At 39.9% G+C, this 19740-nt stretch overlaps 1 protein-coding gene across 1 annotated transcript; it reads right to left on the bottom strand.

The window, feature by feature from the left end:
* Positions 1-4765: 4765 nt before the first annotated feature.
* On the bottom strand, positions 4766-14879 carry RCVRN (recoverin). Its single transcript, XM_069076017.1, has 3 exons — positions 14499-14879; positions 9988-10099; positions 4766-5076 (listed from the first exon to the last, which is right to left on the bottom strand). The coding sequence occupies exons 1-3, from the start codon at positions 14877-14879 to the stop codon at positions 4961-4963; spliced, it is 609 nt and encodes a 202-aa protein (XP_068932118.1). The 3' UTR covers positions 4766-4960.
* Between the last annotated feature and the right edge of the window lie 4861 nt (positions 14880-19740).

A 19740-nucleotide genomic window follows, 5' to 3' on the forward strand; every position in this document is an offset into this window, starting at 1 on the left:
AGTAGTAGCCAGAGTGCTTGGATGAGATCCAAGTGAAGCACCCTGAATGCCTTCTAGAACCAGGATTTGACTTTTCCTTAATTTGTGCAACACCGGTGGTATTGCAAAGAGAAACAAGTAGCACATAAAATGAAGAGATTTATAAGTAAATTTGTGAGTACAGGAGGAAGACAGTGTGGTATCATGGAAGAGAACTCTGAACCAGGAGTCCAGAGACCTGGATCACTCAGGGTTATACAGGTAAGTGTATAACAACTTGCTCTCTAGGGGAGAAACATATGTTCATGACACTGCTTTAATCAGCACTATTAAAATTTTCTCCATTATTTTTCTTGAATATAAACAATCAACAAAAAATAAGTTAAACTGTGATTGAAAACATTTGCTGATTTCCAAGGTGTAAATGCTCACACTGAAAAATTTAAAAATTGGCTCCCATTGGGGGCAGCTAGGTGGTTCAGGGAATAGAGCACTAGCCCTGGAGTCAGGAGGACCTGAGTTCAAATCCAGCCTTAGACACTTAACACTTACTAGCCCTGTGACCTTGGGCAAGTCACTTAGCCCCAATTGCCCCTCCCCCCCATAAAAAGAAGAATTGGCTCCCATTAACTGGTTTGAGCTGGCTCCAGTACAGCCTTGCCGGTAACCTTAGGAAAATCACTTCCTTTCTCTGGCTGAGCCTAAATTTCTACATGTATAAAATAAAAGAGTTAGATGAAGATCTAGATGAGGAAGTCTTGAAGATCCCTCCTAGCTATCATCTTCTGAATTCCATGAAACCTGTTATTATTTTCCCATGGTTTGGCTTTATAGACAGAAGTCAAGGTCAAGAGAATTGAGGATAGGGAAATGGGAACAATTTAAAGGTGATGAGAATGAAAGGGAAGCAAGATGGATGGATTGAGGAATTGCAGTTGATGGTGGGGAGGGCTCTCTCCAGGGGCTTTGTATCGTTTAATGGTATCCTAGTAGTAATCTCATTGATTAAGAATGAGAGGAGAGTATTGTAGAGAATAAAGTGCTGAGTTGGATGAAGGAAGATCTGGGTTCAAATTCTGCCTCAGATCCACTTATGTGACTGGACAAGTCACTTATTTTGTCCGAGTCTCAGCTTCCTTATTTGTCAAAGGAGCAAGTTGGGCTCAATAACCTCTAAGATTCCTTCTAGCTTTAACTCTGGGGTTCTATGGTCCTATAAAATGCCTTCGTTTTGAGAAATTTTGTAATTAAAAGTAGACATAGCATAGGATGATCTATTAAAGGACTGGCACTCCTCAGTGAAGGGCATTTCTTCCTTCTCTTCCTCCTCCCACTGAGGCTTCTCTGTCACTCTATATCAGGGGGAAAATGTGAGGAGGGGGTATGAAGGAGGATTCTTGCCTCTCCTGGGATATCTCAGGGCTGAGCTAGAGCCCAGGCAACACCTCTATCACTCTCAAGTGGCCAGGCCATGTGAACCTAGAATATGGGTCTCCCTTCAGCCCAGGCTTGCCCCTAATCTACCCATGAAAGACAGGCTAGACCTTAAATAGCATTCCTTAGCTGCCACTCTCACTGACCACTCACTGAAGAGACCAGAGCTCACCAAAGCCTATGTCTAGGCTAATGTTGTCATTAAAGGATGCTTTATTCTGGGAGGACTGGTGCACACAGATGTCACTGTGCAGTTCTGAAATGGTAGGTAGTATTAGCCCCCAGCATCCCTACTACATCATATGTATCCCTAAATCTACTGTTAATAAACAGTCTTTAACACCCTTCATGGCTTACGGTGAAGTTTATGCAATCTAATTACTGGTCTCCAGTGTTGCCTCTTTAGAACCCAAGTTAGTTCATAGTAGACAACATAGTCGAGTGGAAGGGGGTCTAGGTTGGGAATTGAGGGACCTGAATTCTAGGATCACAGGATTTAAAAACTGAAAGAAGCTTAGAAATCCAATCCCTTTCATTTGATAGATGGGAAAGCTGAGTGTCAGGGAGGAGACGTAACTGACCGAGATCCAACTAGCAGATGTAGGATTCTACTAGGTCGCCTGGCAAATCTAGGCCCCGTTTCACTACCCCAGGCTCTAGTCCTGCCTCTGTTGCCAATTGGCTTTATACCCTTGGATAAATCATTTCCTTCTCTATTCCTCGGATTTCTTGTTTTTGTTTTTTATCCCTTTACAAAGAGAAGATTAGACAAGACAATTCCTATGCTTCTTCCAACCCTTTATATGATCTGTGGTTTGAATCATATATTCTGGGCAAAACTGTATGACAAAGGTAATTCCTATTTCCCTGTCTTTATCCTACCCCTTGGAAGCTAAACTCCTGGACCATCCTATTTTGTAGCCCATTCCCTCAGGGCTCTGTACTGTCAGGATGGGTTAATTAGTTCATTAATCTCTACCAATGGTGTGGAGAGACTTGGAGACAGGTGACCTGGGTTAGAGCTCTAGCCCTGCTATTTGCTAGCTGTGTAACCTTTGTTGGGTGACTCACTTCATTTCTGAGACTCAGTTTTCTCACTTGTGAAATGGGAGTAAAAGTACTTGTGCCACTTGCCTTTCAGGATTGTTGTGAGGCTAGTAATTCAGAAACTATGCACATGTTTTGATGTAAAGGGTCATACTGAAGTCAGATATTTTTATGGTTTTTTTTTTGTTTCTGTTCCTGACTGACTGGCATAGAATCCCCTACAAATAGAAAACTCTTTGGGGTGATGTCAGTGGTGATGACAATTCATTGCAAACAAGAGAGTCATCAGAATGCCTACCGTTAAAGAAGACAATGGTACAAGAATGTCAAGGTCTTCTCCTGAGTCAAACATAATAAAGAGAATACTGGGCTTGGAGACCTTGCTTCTAAACCTGAACCTTACTTGTTATTAGATGAGGGTTAAAAGGTAGATCCCTTTGCCAGAGAATCACTAAATTTCAGAGTCAGAAGCAACCTCAGTGGCCATCTAGTCTAGCCTGTGCTTGAATAAAACCCCTCTCTGAAACTGCAAAAATGACCATCTAGTTTCTTCTTGAAGTTCTCCAGTAGGGGGTATCCCACTGCTTTCCAGGTAGCCCAGTCTACTTTTGGATAGTGGTAATTATTAGTATGGTCAGCTAGGTGGCACAGTGGATAAAGTATTGAACTTGGAATCAGGAAGTTCAAATCTAGCCTCAGATACTTACTAGTTGTGTGACCCTGGGCAAGTCACTTAACCCTGTTTGCCTCAGTTTCTTCATCTGAAAAATGACATGGAGAAGGAAATGGCAAACCACTCTAGTATCCTTGCCAAGAAAACTCCAAATGGGGTCACAAAGAATTGGACACAACTGAAAAATGACTGAACAAAATAAATTATTAAAATGTTTTTCTTTGAACCAAAATCTGCTCCAAGTACTGCTTTCTGGGGATAATTAGAACAAGTCTAATTCCTCTTCTCTACCACAGTTCTTCAAATGCTTGAAGACACATAGGCAGCTGGGTGGTGCAGTGGTTGGAGTTAGGAAGACATGTTCAAATCAGCCTCAAACACTTCCTAGCTTTGTGACCCTGGTCAAGTCACTTAACCACTTCACTTTCCTCATCTGTAAAATGGGGGTAATAGTTGCACCTAATTCCTAGGGGTTTGTGAGAATGAGATATTTGTGAAGTGCGTTGCAGATCTTAAAGCACTATGCAAATGCTAGCAATACAATAATAATAATTTGCAGTGATTATTATTCTGTCCCTTCTAAGTCTCCTCTTCTTCAGTCTAAACATCACCCTTCCTACAATTGCTCCTTATATGGTATGAGTGTTTGTTACTTCACCATCCTGAATGTCCTCCACTGGATGCTTTCCATCTTAACATAATTTTTAAAATGTGTCCCCTCAAGCTGAATAGGATACCTCAGGCCTTATTCCCTCACTTACAAAATAGCAATGACTAGATTTACAGGTATTTTCTTTTTCTTTTTTAAAATTAAATTATTTATTTTTAGTTTTCAACATTCACTTCCATAAGATTTTTGAGTTCTAAGTTTTCTCCCCTACCCTCCTTTCCCCCCTCCCCAAGATGGCATGCAATCTGATTACAAGTATTTTCTAAAGTGAGCTGTATACCTCCAGGCAATCCATGGTCAAAAAAACACTGGATTAGGAGTTAAAAGACTGGGGTTGGCATTTTGACTCTGCTGCTTACTACCTCATACAAATCTCAGTTTTCTTATCTGTAAAGAAAGGGAATTAGACTAGATGATCTTTAAACTTTGTGTCAGTTCTAAAGTCTTATGGACCAGACTCTTTCTCTAAGGAATGCAGCCGTAAATGCTTGGTGAAAAACACTCTAACGTGTATGTGGGGTGGGCTGGTAAGGAAGACCAGGCAATTCTAGCCCTTGGCATCAGCGATAATAAAGTAGGAATAGTACAAAAACAATAAAACTTCTTTCTGTGAATTCCATTTGTCTCAGAAACCCATTTGGCTTAAGTACCTGTGTCCCAAACCATGGAGTTCTTGGTCACTTTAAGTCTCATGCTTGGTCACTTTAAGTCTCACTGCTAGAAATCTTTTCTATTTCTAAGCCACCGTCAGACTTTGCCCAGCTGGGTTCCCATCATCTCTCACATTTATTGGAATATGCTGACACTGTGTATCCAAAGGAGATTACAGGAGGGTGACCTTCATGCCTCTCTGAGCTCTACGTCTTAATACTGGGATTATCACTGACAAGCCTAAGGAGTAGGGGTGGAGGTTGGGGCAGGAAAGGCTGATACCCCACGAGACGAGTTTGCTATTTATTAAAGATGGCTGATTCAGCAAGCAACATATGCTTGGTGCTGTTTCGTCCAGGTGAGGTGACTTCACCTCTGAACCTGATGGTCCAAAAGGGAGGATGAGGATGCAGGAAGACTTTCTCTGAATTTGTTTGAGGGGGATTGTGGAACAGAGGTAGCAATGGGCGAGGTGGGGGGAGTGGGGTGCGGCTGGAGAATTGGCATCAGGGCTTTTTATCCTTTAGTTTCTCCTTCACTTTTTGTGGCTCATACTGGATCAGTCGAAGAATTTCCTTATTAGCCAGTGTGCCTTCAATAAATTCTTTTTCTGTAAGTTTATCTGTGGGAAAAAGAAACAACACAGTGAGTCAACTGACTGGGCCTTAGTTCTGGGTAGTCTCTGGGATGCATGATATGCAAGTTATAGTTGGGGTATATGGTTACAGAGCATTTTATAGATATTATCTCATTTGATGTTCACAGAAAATTGATGAAGTAAGCAGGACAGGTCCCTGTTTTATAGAAGTGAAAATTGAAGCTTAGACAAATGAATTGAATAGGGCAGGCAATCCTGAGAACACATCTTTAGTGTTATCTGCTTACTACTGTCATTCTTACTGACTCAGATCCCTGCCTCCTCAAACTCTTGACCTTTCCTGACTAACCCTATTGAACATGCCTACTGCTCCTGGCCCTGACTGATTTTTCATTTATCCATATCTATTGAGCAACTACTGTGTACAAGGAGCTCTGCTATCAGAAGATATAAAGGTGATCTCTGCCCTCAGAGATCTTAGAACCTAGGGGCAGCTATGTCTCCTGACTGTAAGTCCAGTGTTTTTCTCACTACATTGTACTTCCCTTCTGATAAGGGAGAAAAGGAATAAGTATTTATATAAAGCCTACTATGTGCCAGGCACTGTGAAAAGCATCTGACAAATATTATCTCACTTGGTCCTTACAAAAACCCTGTGAGGTAGATGGTTTTATTATCCCCATTTTAGCTGAGGAAACTAAGGGAGACAAAGGTTCAGTGATTTGTTCAAGGAGGCAGTTTACAGGGCTCAGTTTATAGAGAACTGAGTCTGGAGTCAGGAAGACCTGAGTTCAAATGTGACCTCAGACAGTAGCTTTGTAACCCTGGGCAAGTCACTTAACCTCTATTTGCCTAGGCAGCAGCTAGGTGGCTCAGTGGATAGAATGCTGGACCTGAAGTCAGGAAGATCTGAGCTTAAATCTGGCCTCAGACACTAGCTGTGTGACTCTGGGTAAATAACCTTGTTTGCCATAATCCACTGGTGAAGGAAATGACAAATCACAGAGTCATGAAGATTTGGACACAACTGAATGACTGAACAACTTCCTGACTCAAGGCCCACCCCTCTATCCACTGTACCACCTAGCTGCCCAGTAAGAATTGATAAAAGGTGTTATTGGATACAAGATATTCAATAATACTTGGAAAGAAGAATCAGTCTCAATTGCTGAGAGGGCTGGATTGAATAGGGCAGGCAATCCTGAGAACACATCTTCAGTGTCATCTGCTTACTACTGTCATTCTTACTGACTCAGATCCCTGCCTCCTCAAACTCTTGACCTTCCCTGACTAACCCTATTGAACATGCCTACTGCTCCTGTCAGTTCCTCTCTCATTAACTAGGACCTGAGAAATGAGAGAACTCACTTAAAATATCAGTTAAGTAAGTCAGCTTGGAAGGAGGTGTCTAATGGAGTGCCCAGTGGATCTAAGCTTGGCCGTGTGCTGTTTTTTTTTTTTAATGAGACATCTAAAGTATAAAATTTTAAAAAGTATGACTTGTTTAAAGGCATGGATTTTATGTTTTTCAAATTTACAGATGACACAAAGCTAAGAAACAACTAATCCAGCATTTAGCCATTTGGCAAAGTGTCTAGCACAGAGAAGACCCTTAATAAATGTTTGTTAATTGACTGGATTACAGAATTAATATACAAAAAAAGATCTTGATAGTCTAGAGCATAGGAATGATTCAAAGAAAGATGAAATTTAAATTGTCTTTACAGGGACAAGATAGTCAGGGAGAGGAATGTGATTAAGAGAGCAGTTTGTGTGAAAAAAAAAAAGTGAAAGCGCTTGATATGAGTCAATCGTGCAATGATGGCCAAAAAGTAAATCCAATCTTGGGTCACATTAAGTGAGGCATTTCTTTTCATAATTGAATAAGAGGAATAAGCAGGTGATAATTCTGCTGTGATCAGACCTCATCCGGAGGACTGTGTTCAGTTCTGGGAACCACAAGAATACTAGTAAGTTAAGGAATGTCCAGAGGAAGACAAAAGAGTTGCTGAAAGGCTTTGAGTCTGTGCCATTTGAGAATCTATTAAAGGAACTGGAGATATTTTGCCTGGAGAACTATTTGAAAGGCTATTATATGGAGAAGGCATTACATTTGTTTTGTTTGGCCCCAGATAACAGAACCAGAAAGCAATGGGGAGAGTTTCAAAGAGTTCAATTTAGGCTCAATGTCAGGGAAAACTTCCTAACAATTAACACTATCCAAAAATGGAATGGGCTACCCTTGGGAGGTAATGGATCCTTCCTAATGGAGGTTTTCAAGCAGGAGCAGGATGACAATTGGCCCCATGTGTTTTAACAGGGATTCATTTTTTGGAAATGAATTGGATTTCGCAGCTGCTAAGATCTCCAACTCTAACATTCTGTGATTTCATGATCAGTTCATTTATTTGATAGGGAGACCTTTTCACCCTTCTACACTATACAGCCAGTTCTTGGTTTTGAGAGTATCTGCCACCTTGCTACCATTCAGTTCCAGAGAACAACTTCCCCTAAGTCCCATGGTGGAACCAGTCTTTCTCAGTAAGCAGGGAACTCACTCCTATGGAGTTTCTTCTTTATCATGTCCCTGCCCTGTTCTTTGACTTTACTTATGAGTTATCAGTGCCATATTGATTCTCTCCAAATATATTCAATTAACCAGGAGGATTTTCATCTGTCTGGTTGGGCTGTAAGTATGTTAAGTGGTTTTAGCCCAGGTTTGTGCTGGAGCTACCTCACACTGGCTCAAGATTATTAAATTGGAAATCTGCAAATGCTATAAATCAGGGCTTGAGCTAGACTAAAAACTAGTCCTTGCCCCAGCTATTAACTCACAACTTGATTTATTGTTTTATCCATTGTCTAGATTTAAGAAAGCAATGAAGAAAATGTTTATAACATTAATTAAACTGAAAAGTTTGTCATGTACACATTTTTTAATGGAGAGTTGATTGTTAAATATTCACAGTCATATCACTAGCTTAACCTCTCCTGGGTTAAGATGAGAACTGGTTATGATTTTTAGAAAAGAAGATGGAATAAATAGATTCAAGTCCCAGCTATGCTTGTTAATAGCTTTCTGACCTTGGGCAAATCACTCGAATTTTCAGGGCATCAGTTTTCTTAACTGTAAAATGAGGATCATAGATTTTAAAATGCCACTTTCAGTAAATACCATGAAAAAGTTCCCAGTCAAGCCCTGCTCTACTGAGAAACATTTTATTAATTTTGCAGAAGAATGTCATGTGATTTAGAGCTGAGTGGGAATTTAGAAGTCATCTAGTCCAATCTCCTCATCTTACCGTGAGGAAACTGAGACCTGGGGAAGTTAAGTGACTTACCCAAAGTCACACAGGTGACAGAATGAGCATTAAATCTAGGTCCTCTGAATCCACATTTTCCACTGAACCATGATTCAGGAACCCATAATATAATTTCTAACACCCTAACTCCAATATCCCAGTTATTTCTTATTTCTACAGGCAATAAAATTTCCATCTATCAATAACATCTGTTTTTTGGGCCTACCACAGTGACTGAAGTTTCTACTATTGGACTCTTTTCTTTAACTCACAGCATTAACTCCAGAAGACCCTTTATACTGTACTTATTGTGTCTCAGAAGAAAAACATGTTAACCCATTTATCAAATTGCAGACTGTACCCTTTCATTCCAGTGACTTCAAACTACCTGGGATTTATTTTTTAGATTAGTCCTAATAAAAAGGATAGACAAGTACATTTTGATAAGAGGAAGATGTCCTAAGTTGTTTGGAATCTGAGACACTGTCCAGGGTTGAAATGCCATGGTAGAGACCTTAGGAACCTGAAAGTAATCTGAATGCATTGAGTACATGGGGATGCTGCTAATATAAATACAGCAAAAGAGAAATGAAAAGGAGATATGGTAATTGTGATGAACACTATGATGATGTTACAGCAAGAGTGAGGATAGCGGTGGTAATGATGCTTATGGTAGTGGTGATAATGGCAGTGGTGGGTGATGGTGGTGGTGGGTGATGGTGGCTGTAGTGGTGATGGTGATGATGATGATGGTGATGGTGGTGGTGAATGGCTGGTTGTGATGATGGTGGAATAGTAGTAGTAAAGTTGGTGGTGATGTTGGTGGTATTGACAATGGTGTTGTACCTTTACAGTTTGTTACAGAATCATGGTTAAGATGTCTCACTGTGTTTTACTTTTTTCTTTCAGAATGTAAGTTTAAAAAGTAGAGTAGTTTGGAAGAAGCCAGTTGATAACTCCAGTAGCTTCTTTAAATAGCATCTCAGCACAACAAAACCTCATTTATTTAGATTCCACTTATCTGAAATTAGTGACAATTAATCCTTGTGCTAGGTTGAAAACTAATCCTTGCCCCAGTTATGAAAAAAGAATTGAAGATTAACAGAAGAAGCAAACAAATAGACAAATCGAAAACATCTCAACAAATTTTAGAGAATGTCAGACCAATCCATGCCCACTTTTGAATGAATAAGTGATGAGTGATTCTTATCTAATCCAAAAACTAGACTTCAAATCTGACAATATTTTGTTGATTTTGAATGTAATAAATCTGAATTACTTTAAAAAAAATTCCCACTAATTCAGACCGGCTCTCCTCTCAATCAACCCAAGTTACTGAGGTTTTGTGTTATGTAGAAAAATGTGTCCTGCTGCCTTCAAAATTTAAATGAAGAATAAAACCATAGGATATATGCCTCTATGACCATAGCACTTTTAGATTCCATTATTTCTATTCATATCTCTAGAAATACCATGATGAGGATATCTAAGTCTCCTTCCTTCCCACAGCATTGTATACAAGCTGTTTCAATAGGAAGAACCAGCTTTTTATCCCCCATAAAATCCTGTTGTGATTGTATAAAGACAACTATGGCTGAGAAAAGGGAAAAGCTATTAGAAAAACTAGTTTTACCATCATCTTTCTTTCCAAAGAAGGACCAGATCTTCTCAGCTCTTTTTTCAGGGGTGTTTTCGTCTTCTGGAAGATGCTTCAGGTCATCAGGGTGGATCATTTTGAAAATGGCCTGTACAAAATGACATAGGGAAGCAGAGCCAGGAGTTAGAGCCACGCATTCAACAAATTGGTAAAAATGGGGTGAGACTCATGAGCTTTTCTCACGAAGAACCAAAGCTGGCCTCACAGGGTTCATGACAAAAAAATGACTTCAAAAATGATTGAATTGAGGACCAATCAGAGTTCTAGTCCTGGCTCAGCCAGTACCTTCTTCTGGGGTGTAAAACAAGTCTCTTTAATTTAATTTAATTAATGGGAATTTAATTTAAGCCTCAGTTTTCTCCTCTGTAAAATAAGAGGATTGACTATTAGATAATTCCCAATGTCCCTTTTAACTCAGACATGGTATGTATGACTTTTTATGTGGTGCCTTTGGCAGAAAGGCCCCCAAATTAAAAGAAAGGCAAGACAACTTTTCAAACACAGAACTAGATTAATTCCCTAGAAACTCTCAATATAATTTCACCCAATCAAGTGGAAATTCTATCAAATTCCAGTCATAATGCAAATAAGAAATAAGAGCATGGGTTGGACATAGGCATTTGGGTAAACTGGAGGTTTTCTATCTGCTTCATTGCATCTGTCTCCATGTTCGAGTTGTCCACAGTACCATAGCATTTATATCTGAAAGTAGCCTAGAGATTTTTTGTTGTTCAGTTGTGTCTGACTCTTTGTGACCCTATATGGGGTCTTCATGGAAAAGATACTGGAATGGCTTGTCATTGCCAGTAGATTAAGGCAAAAGAGGTTAAGTGCCCAAGATCAAACAGATAGTGTGTGTCTAAGACTGAATTTGAATTCAGGTCTTCCTTATTCCAGATCCAGCACCCTATACACCGAGCCACCTAACTGCCTCCAGAGATTTTTACAACCTCTCATTTTATAGAGAAGAAGAATAAGATTCAGAGAAGTTAAATAATTTGTCTAGGGTCACATACATATTAAGGAGAAGGTAGGGATTTGAACCAAGGTCTTCTGGCTCTAAAGCAAAAGTTCCTGCTGTTATACCAGACTGCCTCTTATGTCTGGGGACATCAATCCATACAAGTGTGGGGATCAAAGTTGGGGGGAAGAGGAATGCCTAGTTTGAGTGGTTATTTCCATATTCTTCTCCCTGCTATCACCCCTTAACCCTTTGACAAAGTGTAACATTGAGTACAATGTGGTTACAAAGTCTTATTATTCTTTTCCTTTGTAAAGTGTGGGGGTAAAGCTAATTGTCTTTCTCATTCAGTTTTTCTGTGATTCTATGAACTCTAGAAGAATTCCAGAATGTCTTTATACAACTGGGTTAAGTCTGCACTGGAGTGGTTATGACAGGGATAATTTGGACCCAGAATGTGTATATCAGCAAAGTTCTGGGTCACAGTGGGTCCTTTAAGGCTGCCTTAACTTTTAAACATATTCTTGGGGCAGGCTGGAGGTCTGCATTTGCCCCTCTTGGATACAAGGATATGAAAGCACACATGTTCTCTTCTCTTTTGGCCCTTGCTAGCTATGGGTTAAACTTATTGGCTTGGAGAAAAGGACAGGATATCAGGGTCTTCTAGTGCCTACCTTGTTCCCCACCCTCTACCTCAGTCTGCTAATGGAGCATAGCAGTACTAACTGTAATATATGTCTAGAGAAATTGTGAGATTGCTCAATTCTTTCCTGAACCCAGGAAAGATGAGAGAATCTGACTTGTCTTCCTCTAGATTCAATAAGTATCCCAGTATTTCCTGTATGTGAAATAAAGAATAATCAGAATATCTTTGACTGGACAACTTGGGAGAAAAGGGGCATTGAGTGATAGACAAAGGCACATCAAGTTCCTTGTGGCATAAGTCTTGGTACCGTCAATACCCAGGCCCTCTATATCCTTCTTCATCTGGCTTGAAGAGGTAGCAATCCTGCAAAATTAAATGAGCAGAGATTCTCCAGGATAGATTTGAATTTTGGATAATATCCCAGTTTTCCTCTGGCCCCAACTTCAACTTAAAAATCATAGAACCATAGCATGATAGATAGCAGGATCTTTGTTTCCATAGTAGGAAACTGAGGCCCAGATTGGGGATGCAAGTTGCATTCCTAAAGCTACACAAGTTAGTGTCAGAGGCAAGACCAGAACACAGATATTCCAAAGTCTAGTTTGGGCCAATGCTCTTTCTAGTCTACTATTACTTACTTCTATTATCCTATAACTGAAAATGTTAACATTCCATACTTTCTACCACCACCCTAAGCCATCTCCTTCCACCTCCTTTCTTCCCTTGCCCCAGGGATCTCCCATATCTCCTCAAAGAAGCCTCTTTGATGGCTTCCACAGGCATCTCTAGAATTTTAAGGACTTTTCTGATGTCTGGCTAAATAATCAACACAGACTATCTGGTCCCTTTCCCACAGCCAATATGAAAAGTGACCCTCTCAAGGGTCTTTCTTCAAGGAGGACACAAGTCCATCACAGCCACTCCAGTCTATATAGTGATCCTGTGAACATGTTCTATTCATCAGAATGCTCAGGAAGTATGGGCACGGTAAAAGAATTTTGTGAATGAATATCCAGTAGAAAATGTATATAGACTTTGTCTATGGAAATATTCATGTTTATTGATGATTTTCTAGCTGATACTTTAAAAAATGTAAAGAAATATATATTGAAGCATGTACAATCTTAAAACAAATAATCAGCACATGCATAATCTATATCAGATTTCTTGCCTTCTTGGGGAGGGGCGGGGACAAAAGAGTGAAGGAAAAATTTGGAACTCAAAATCTTATAAAAAATGAATGTTGGAAATTATCTTTACTTGTAATTGGAAAAAATAAAATAATATTTACTTTTTAAAAAACTACATCAAATAATCATCCCTTGCCCTTCCTGCTCAAATCCACCTCTTTCTTCATAACAAGAATAGAATTAGAATACAAAACCTTTGTAAAACACCAATCACTGGGGGTAAAGGGAGGGAGAGGAGATCCTAGGAGCATAGATTTAGACTTAACGGGCCTTAAAGACCATTTAATTCAGTCCCCTTATTTTATAGAAGAGGAAACTGAGGAAGAAAAGATTAAAAGACAAAATACTAAAGTTTAAAGAAGCTAAAAAATGGGAACTATAAACAGGAGACAACAGATACGATAGACATAAATTACTGTCTTTGATGTCTACATATAACATCAGAGCTGAAAGGAACATCAGAAGTCATCTTGCTCAAATCTCCTCCAATCCCCACTCCCCTACAATTGACTGGACCAAAGTCAAACTGCTGGCATTTAAGTGGGAGAGCTGAGACTAGAATCTGAGCTGCCTATCTTAGTGTTTGCTGTTTTACACATTTCAGACATGGTATCTGTTTATTAAAACTTTGTAGGTTTGAATTTGTAATATTTGCAATTAAAAAAAATGTATCCAAATGCTAGAAAATGCCCAGATTCTTCCCTTGTATCAGGAACAATCCCTTGTAAAACCATAGGAAAAATACCTAATAGCATGATTGTGTTTAACAAATTAGAAATGCCTCTCTTTCTATGTTCTGCATGCTATGTGAATAGAGGTCAATGAGAAAGTTTATCTCCTGGCAATACTTATCCTTCTAAAATATTAAATATGAAAGTATACAAGGCAAAATTATTTATGATAGCTAGGATTAGGCAAATAAGTGGCATAGAGTGCCAGACCTGAGGTCAGGAAGCTTCATGTTCCTCAGTTCAGGAACTCATGCCTTAGATACTTATTAGCTATGGGACCCTGGGCAAGTCACTTAACTCTATTTGCCTCAGTTTCCTCATCTGTAAATGAGCTGAAGAAGGAAATGACAAACCACTACCATATATTTGACAAGAAAACCTCCAAAACGGGATCACTAAGAGTTGGACGTGACTAAAACAACTGAACAACAGCAATTTGGAGTTATAGAAGAAGGTTTCATTTTCTCTTCTTTGATTTTACCCTTAATCCTCGAGAGTATTTCAAACCATCTGGTATCCTAGATTAACAATCATGACTTCCTTTAACATATCAAACTCAAAATAGTTCTGAGGCCAAATTAGTTTGGGAAATAATCATAAAGAATAACATTTAAATAAATTCATGATGATCATAGAGAGAAAGCATATATCTATCAAACCAACCCACCCAGACCCTGCCTAGGCTATCCCTGATCAAGGACATGGATGCAATGAGAAAATAGTGGCCTGGAAATCAGGAAACCTTGGTCTTAGTCCCTCCTCTGCAACTAATTAGCTCCAGCCAAGCCCCTTTGCCCCTTTTCCTCTCTAAACTTATTTCCTCCTCTGTAAAAGGAGGGGCTGGATGACCTCTAAGGTCCTTTCCAGCTCTGGCTCCATTAGGCAAAAGTTCTGTGATTCTATGTCATTGACTCCACTGGATCCCAGCCAACCAAAGATGGAGAGAAGATAGACTATACCATGACGATCTCAAGCACTTCATTTTTGCTGATGGCACCATTGCGATCTATGTCGTAGAGGGAAAACGCCCACTCCAGTTTCTGGTGGGTTTTGCCAGCTGTGGTCATGTGGAGTGCAATGATATATTCCTTAAAGTCCAAAGTCCCATCACTGTTTGTGTCGAAGCTGCGGAACACATGCTGGGCATAGGCCTTCGGGTCTGCATCTGGGAAAAATTTGGAGTAGATGCTCTCAAACTCCTGTTTGGTTATCCTGCCACTGGGGCACTCCTTCAGGAAGGACTGGTACCAGGCACATAGTTCTTCCTCTTTGTATTTGGTATTTAGCTGCAATTCCTCCAAGATATCTTTGGACAGGGAGCCACTTTTGCTGTTTCCCATGGATGAGTGAGGGTGGGTACCAGACAGATAGTAAATGCTACGTGGCAGTTAGCCTCCTCTCTCTGAACTAAGGCTGACTTGACACAGGGTCTGGGGTTTTCAAACTAAGACAAGCCTGTGGGGGATTAGAAGGATTTGTGGTCATTACTAATCTGATAGCCACTTCTCTGCCTCTTGTACTAATAGGAAGTACTGTGAACTCTCTTCTGGCTTAGAAATGGTGTCCTCTGGGGTGGCCAGGTGGCTCAGAGAGTAAGAGCACCAGCCCCAGTGGTGGGATGACCTGGGGATCGAATCCAGGCTCAGATACTTAGCACCACACCCAGAAATAACTGGCCGTGTAACCTTGAGCAAGTTACTTAACCCTGATTAATTAAAAAAAAAAAAATGGTGTCCTCTGAGCCCTCTCCCTCCTATCATGATCTTAGGAGCTCAGAATGTCAAGGTTAATTCTTATTTGAAGAAAAGAAAAAGAGCTTTTAATGAAGCTTTGCAAAAGGAGTTTCCTTTGTTGATCAATGTATAGAAAACATGCATCCCCTTTACACTTACCATTTAATGTTCTGGTGGCATCCCCATGTATCCTGGAGAGTCTATTAGGGTATGGAATGGGTCTTACCTAAACTTTGTATTTCTTTCAAGGACTCTCATAATCCTCTGCTCACAGTAGGCACTTGTTATTTCCTCCTAGCTCTACTTCTTTGCTTGTTTCTTTTCCAGACTCTCTAAGACACTAATATACACTGACCTCTCATTGTCTAATACCCACAAACTACCTCTACAAATTTTTCATTAATGGAGAAAATAAGTGTCCCACACTTGCTATTCTCCATGGCCATTCTTAAAATCATGTTATTGGAGCTGGAGATCATCTGGTCCAATTAATTTCATTTTATTTTTGAGGAAATTGAGAACCAAAGAGGTGAAGGAACTTTCCCAATGTCACACAGTGAGGCAAAGTCAGAACTAGGACCTGAGTTCTCCTGCCCCACAGTGGGCAGAGGTAGAGGGTTAATTTAGGACCCTACAGTGGGCCTTCTAGGAGTACCCTCCACATATACATCTTTTGCTGACTGTTGCCCAAAATTCTTTTTAAAAAGTCCTTCATCCTTGATGAAATATGTAATTCCCTTAGAAGAGGTTTTACAATGAAATGAAAGTGTCTGCTATTAGTTACTTTCTAGCCAGTAGAAGGATAGGGTCAGAGATGAGGCAAGAAAGGATACTGAATGGGAATTCAAAGTACCTTTGGTGTGAGAAGAGAAAAAAACAGGGCAAAGTAGAGGCTGGAGTCCCTTAAGGGTCACAATTTTGTCTAAATGTTTTTTTTGAGAATAGGTCTCTTTATGCTGCCCATACTGGAAGTATAGCGGTCACTCAAGGCTGACTCCACTGCTGATCCCCTCTAAAGCTTTGACCTGCTTCATTCCTTCCAGGCAACCTGATGATAACCTCACTTATAGGTGCCCACCATATTGGAATCAGCCTTAGTGATGAGATTCTATCAACTGGCTTGAGTCATATTCCAGCTCAGAGTTCCTAAGATTAAGTGATCCACCAACCTTTACCTCCCCAGCTGCAGGTATTTATTACCTTCAGTAACAGTCTTGTTGATCAATCTTATCAGTCAATAAATCAATAAATTATCAAACATCTCCTATGTGCCAGACACCATGCTATGTGCTAGGAATACGAAGACAAAAAAAATTAAACAGTTCCTAGCTGCAGAAGGATTCTATCGGAAGAGACATGTGCACATGTAAGTATAGCCATACTCTTAGGTATAACCATTTGGGCATATGAGAATCTGACTTTAGATGGAAAAGTTTCATTTAATATCCCTACTTCAGATTACCAGACTTTCTTTGCCTTTCTGAGGACTGATTTTGACTGCAGGAAAAGTTTCGCTCTGCAAACTAAGAGCCACTGTGAAGTCACTTTTGAAACCATATAGCTTGTGCTTGTTATGTTAAGTTCCTTGAGAGTACTGGTAATTTACTATTTTATAGTACTAGTAATTTCATGCATCAGGCCTCCTAAAATGAAAAAAAAATTTAAATGACCCTCCTCTAAATCTTCCTCCCTTCTGGTCTTTCCACACTTTGCATATTACCATTCTTGGTGAGTGATATTATTTGCATTGTTTTTCTTTTGGGATGGGGGGAAGGCTTCATGGTTTTGTTAAGACTTTTTTTTTTAAAGATTCAATTACATAGACGTTGATTATCAATGGGTATTGACTATGTTAATTTGGAGGCTCAGGAAAAGTTGTGCCATTGAAAAGAGTGGTAATTACCTTTTCTTTAAAGATTCCTCTCTAGTAAGTGTTTTTCAATAGTCAATTAACTTCCTAAAGGGACGGGAGGGGGGAGGCAACTATATAAAAACTATATATCTATATATGTATGTGTATATGTATATATACATACAAAATACAAGGTGTTTTGTGGGTGGTGAGAACACCAGCATCTGGGGATATGAGGAAAAGACCCCTGTAATAAATGGAGTTTAAGCAAAACTTTGAAGGAAACCAGGAATTCTAAAAAAATCAGAGGTCAGTAGGGAGTGCATTAAAGGCAGGGGAGACAGCCTGTGCAAAGGCAGAGACTAGAGAGATTGAGGGTCCTGTGTGAGGAACAGCAAGAAGGTCTGTTAGGCTGAATCCAAGAGTGTGTGAGGCAGAGTTATGTGTAAGGATGGAAAGATGGGTTGGAGTCAGGTCATGAAAGTCTTTAAGTGCCAAACAGAGGAATCTAAATTAAATCCTAGAAGTAATAGGGAATCTCCAGTTTATCATGCAGAGGAATGACATAGAGGGTTGGATTTGTGCTTTAGAAAATCATTTTGCAAATCCGGCCTCCAACACTTAACACTAGTTGTGCAAACTTGGGCAAGTCACTTAATGCCAATTGCCCTGCTTTCCTCCCTCCAAAAAAGAAAAAAAAAGAAAATCATTTTGGTAGATATGTGAAGAATAGACTGTAGAGAAAACTAGAAACGTTTTAATTTTGTAAGAATAGGGAGCACAAAATCTAGTATTGCTCCCATTTTCTGTTAAAGGTAAAACTAAACACACATAGAAATTCTGTGACAATGCAATATCTACACATCAGGAACTTAAGGAGGAGGGAGATGCCTGTTCATTGACCCTTTGGTGAGCATGTGTGAACCACAGGGATAATGGGCTATTTATTTGGAACTTTGCCTATGTGCTAATATAGGGGAAATTATTTTCCATGGGATTTGCAATTTTAATCATTATCTAACCAAAGTCCTGTGGACCTCAACCAAATAGCTAATTGTCCCCAGGTATGTGTACCCACAGCCCAAAGCCACTAATTTGCTTTTAATTCTATTAAAGGCTCAGACCCTTTAGTAAGGCAGCAGTGTCAAAGGTTGATACACTCAGTTGGGCTGGGAGTACTGTACAGAGAGATTGAATAGATGATTCCAAGGCTTCAGTTAGTACCTCTACAGGGACCATGTGACTTTGTTCATCTGAATCTTAGGGGCCCAAGAAGCTATTCGTGATTCTCTAAATCATGGCAATGGAGAAAGGGGTCTGTTGGTGTGTACTTGGCAGACCAATATACACTATCACCTTGATATTCACATTGATTTAGACCCCAATAGAGACAACCTTGTGGCCAAGTGTCTAGGGATAATAAAGACCCCAAAGCCATTCATTCCCTAGAGAATCCCATTATCTCCAGGAGAACAAACTTTGTAGAGATCCTACAGGCATCTGTCCACAGCTGTTGCAGCCTTACCTCTTCACAGTTACCAAAGAGACAAAAATGACTCTAAAGTCTTTGGTACTGTTAAATTATCCAACATCAGAAATAAATATGGCTTCATCAAAGGGGATGGTACTAAAGAAAGTACATTGCCATCTGTTTTGTGGTTGTATCCAGAGGACCACTTGACCTTTCCATTAATCTTGCATCTGAATCTTCCTGTTGTTGGGGTTTAAAATGCTGAGGTTTAGGGGTGCTTGGGACCACAAAATAACTACATGCTGGGTCCTGCCCTAAAGAATTCAACCCAAGCCTTCATTCAGTCAAAGAAAAACCAAGTTTATTAAAGATTTGCCATATTGGGTAGATATTTAAGGAGCCTAAGTATTTATGATGCTTGTACTGACAAGTGAGACAGATTGAATCTCAGCTAGATTGAATCTGAGCACCTTCATGTAGGCAAAATGGATCTTACATACAGAAAGACTGTGGGAAGGAACTGGGGTCGTCAATTAGTCTGGCAGGGAGAGGTTTAAGGAGGGTCTTGAGAAGGATTCTAAAGAGGATGGGACAGATTTCAGGAACCTAGAGAACTGGATTTTGATGGGATCACGGATGGGAAGCAGCTGGAGGCAATCGTGAGGTAATAGACAATGGAGGACTAGGCTAGGTTAAGGGTAACAGATTTGGGCATGAAAAAGCCAGATCAAGTGAGAAAATTCAGGGAGAATTCAAGGTGGGGTTTCCCAGGGACTATGGCCAAATGGGACTCAAATTCTTTTGGTGCAAAGGGAAAAGTTCTCCATTTGGGCCCATACTCCATCACCATATGTTGTTCTGTCCTATTAGCACATAATAAGTATTCGATTAATTTTTATTGTTGTTGATTTATTATAGATCTTCTTACTGGGATAAAACACCATCTGGTGGCAACTATACTCACAGGACTGGATCATTGGAAGGGACTTCAGAGGTCATCTAGTCTTACCCGTAACTAAATAATTCTACCTCTACTTGAAAACTTCTAGTTGTCCCCCGGGGTCACAACTCTGGCCTAGGGACTCTATACAGGAGAAGTCGGGGAAAGGATCGTAGGATTATAGGACTTAAGGCAATACCTGTCC

This window comes from Petaurus breviceps, unplaced genomic scaffold (genome assembly GCF_028583685.1).
Source record: "Petaurus breviceps papuanus isolate PSGF00001 unplaced genomic scaffold, PetGlider_PUasm1.0 90925, whole genome shotgun sequence".
NCBI lineage: Eukaryota > Metazoa > Chordata > Mammalia > Diprotodontia > Petauridae > Petaurus > Petaurus breviceps.

Bases quoted from the DNA above. Each gene is read 5' to 3' on its own strand.
- RCVRN (XM_069076017.1), bottom strand. From the start codon at position 14,879: ATGGGAAACAGCAAAAGTGGCTCCCTGTCCAAAGATATCTTGGAGGAA. The intron at 10,100-14,498 runs GTATAGTCTATC...CATTTTGTACAG, and splicing joins AAGTGCTTGAGATCGTCATG to GCCATTTTCAAAATGATCCA. The intron at 5,077-9,987 runs GTAAAACTAGTT...TTTTTCCCACAG, and splicing joins CTTTGGAAAGAAAGATGATG to ATAAACTTACAGAAAAAGAA.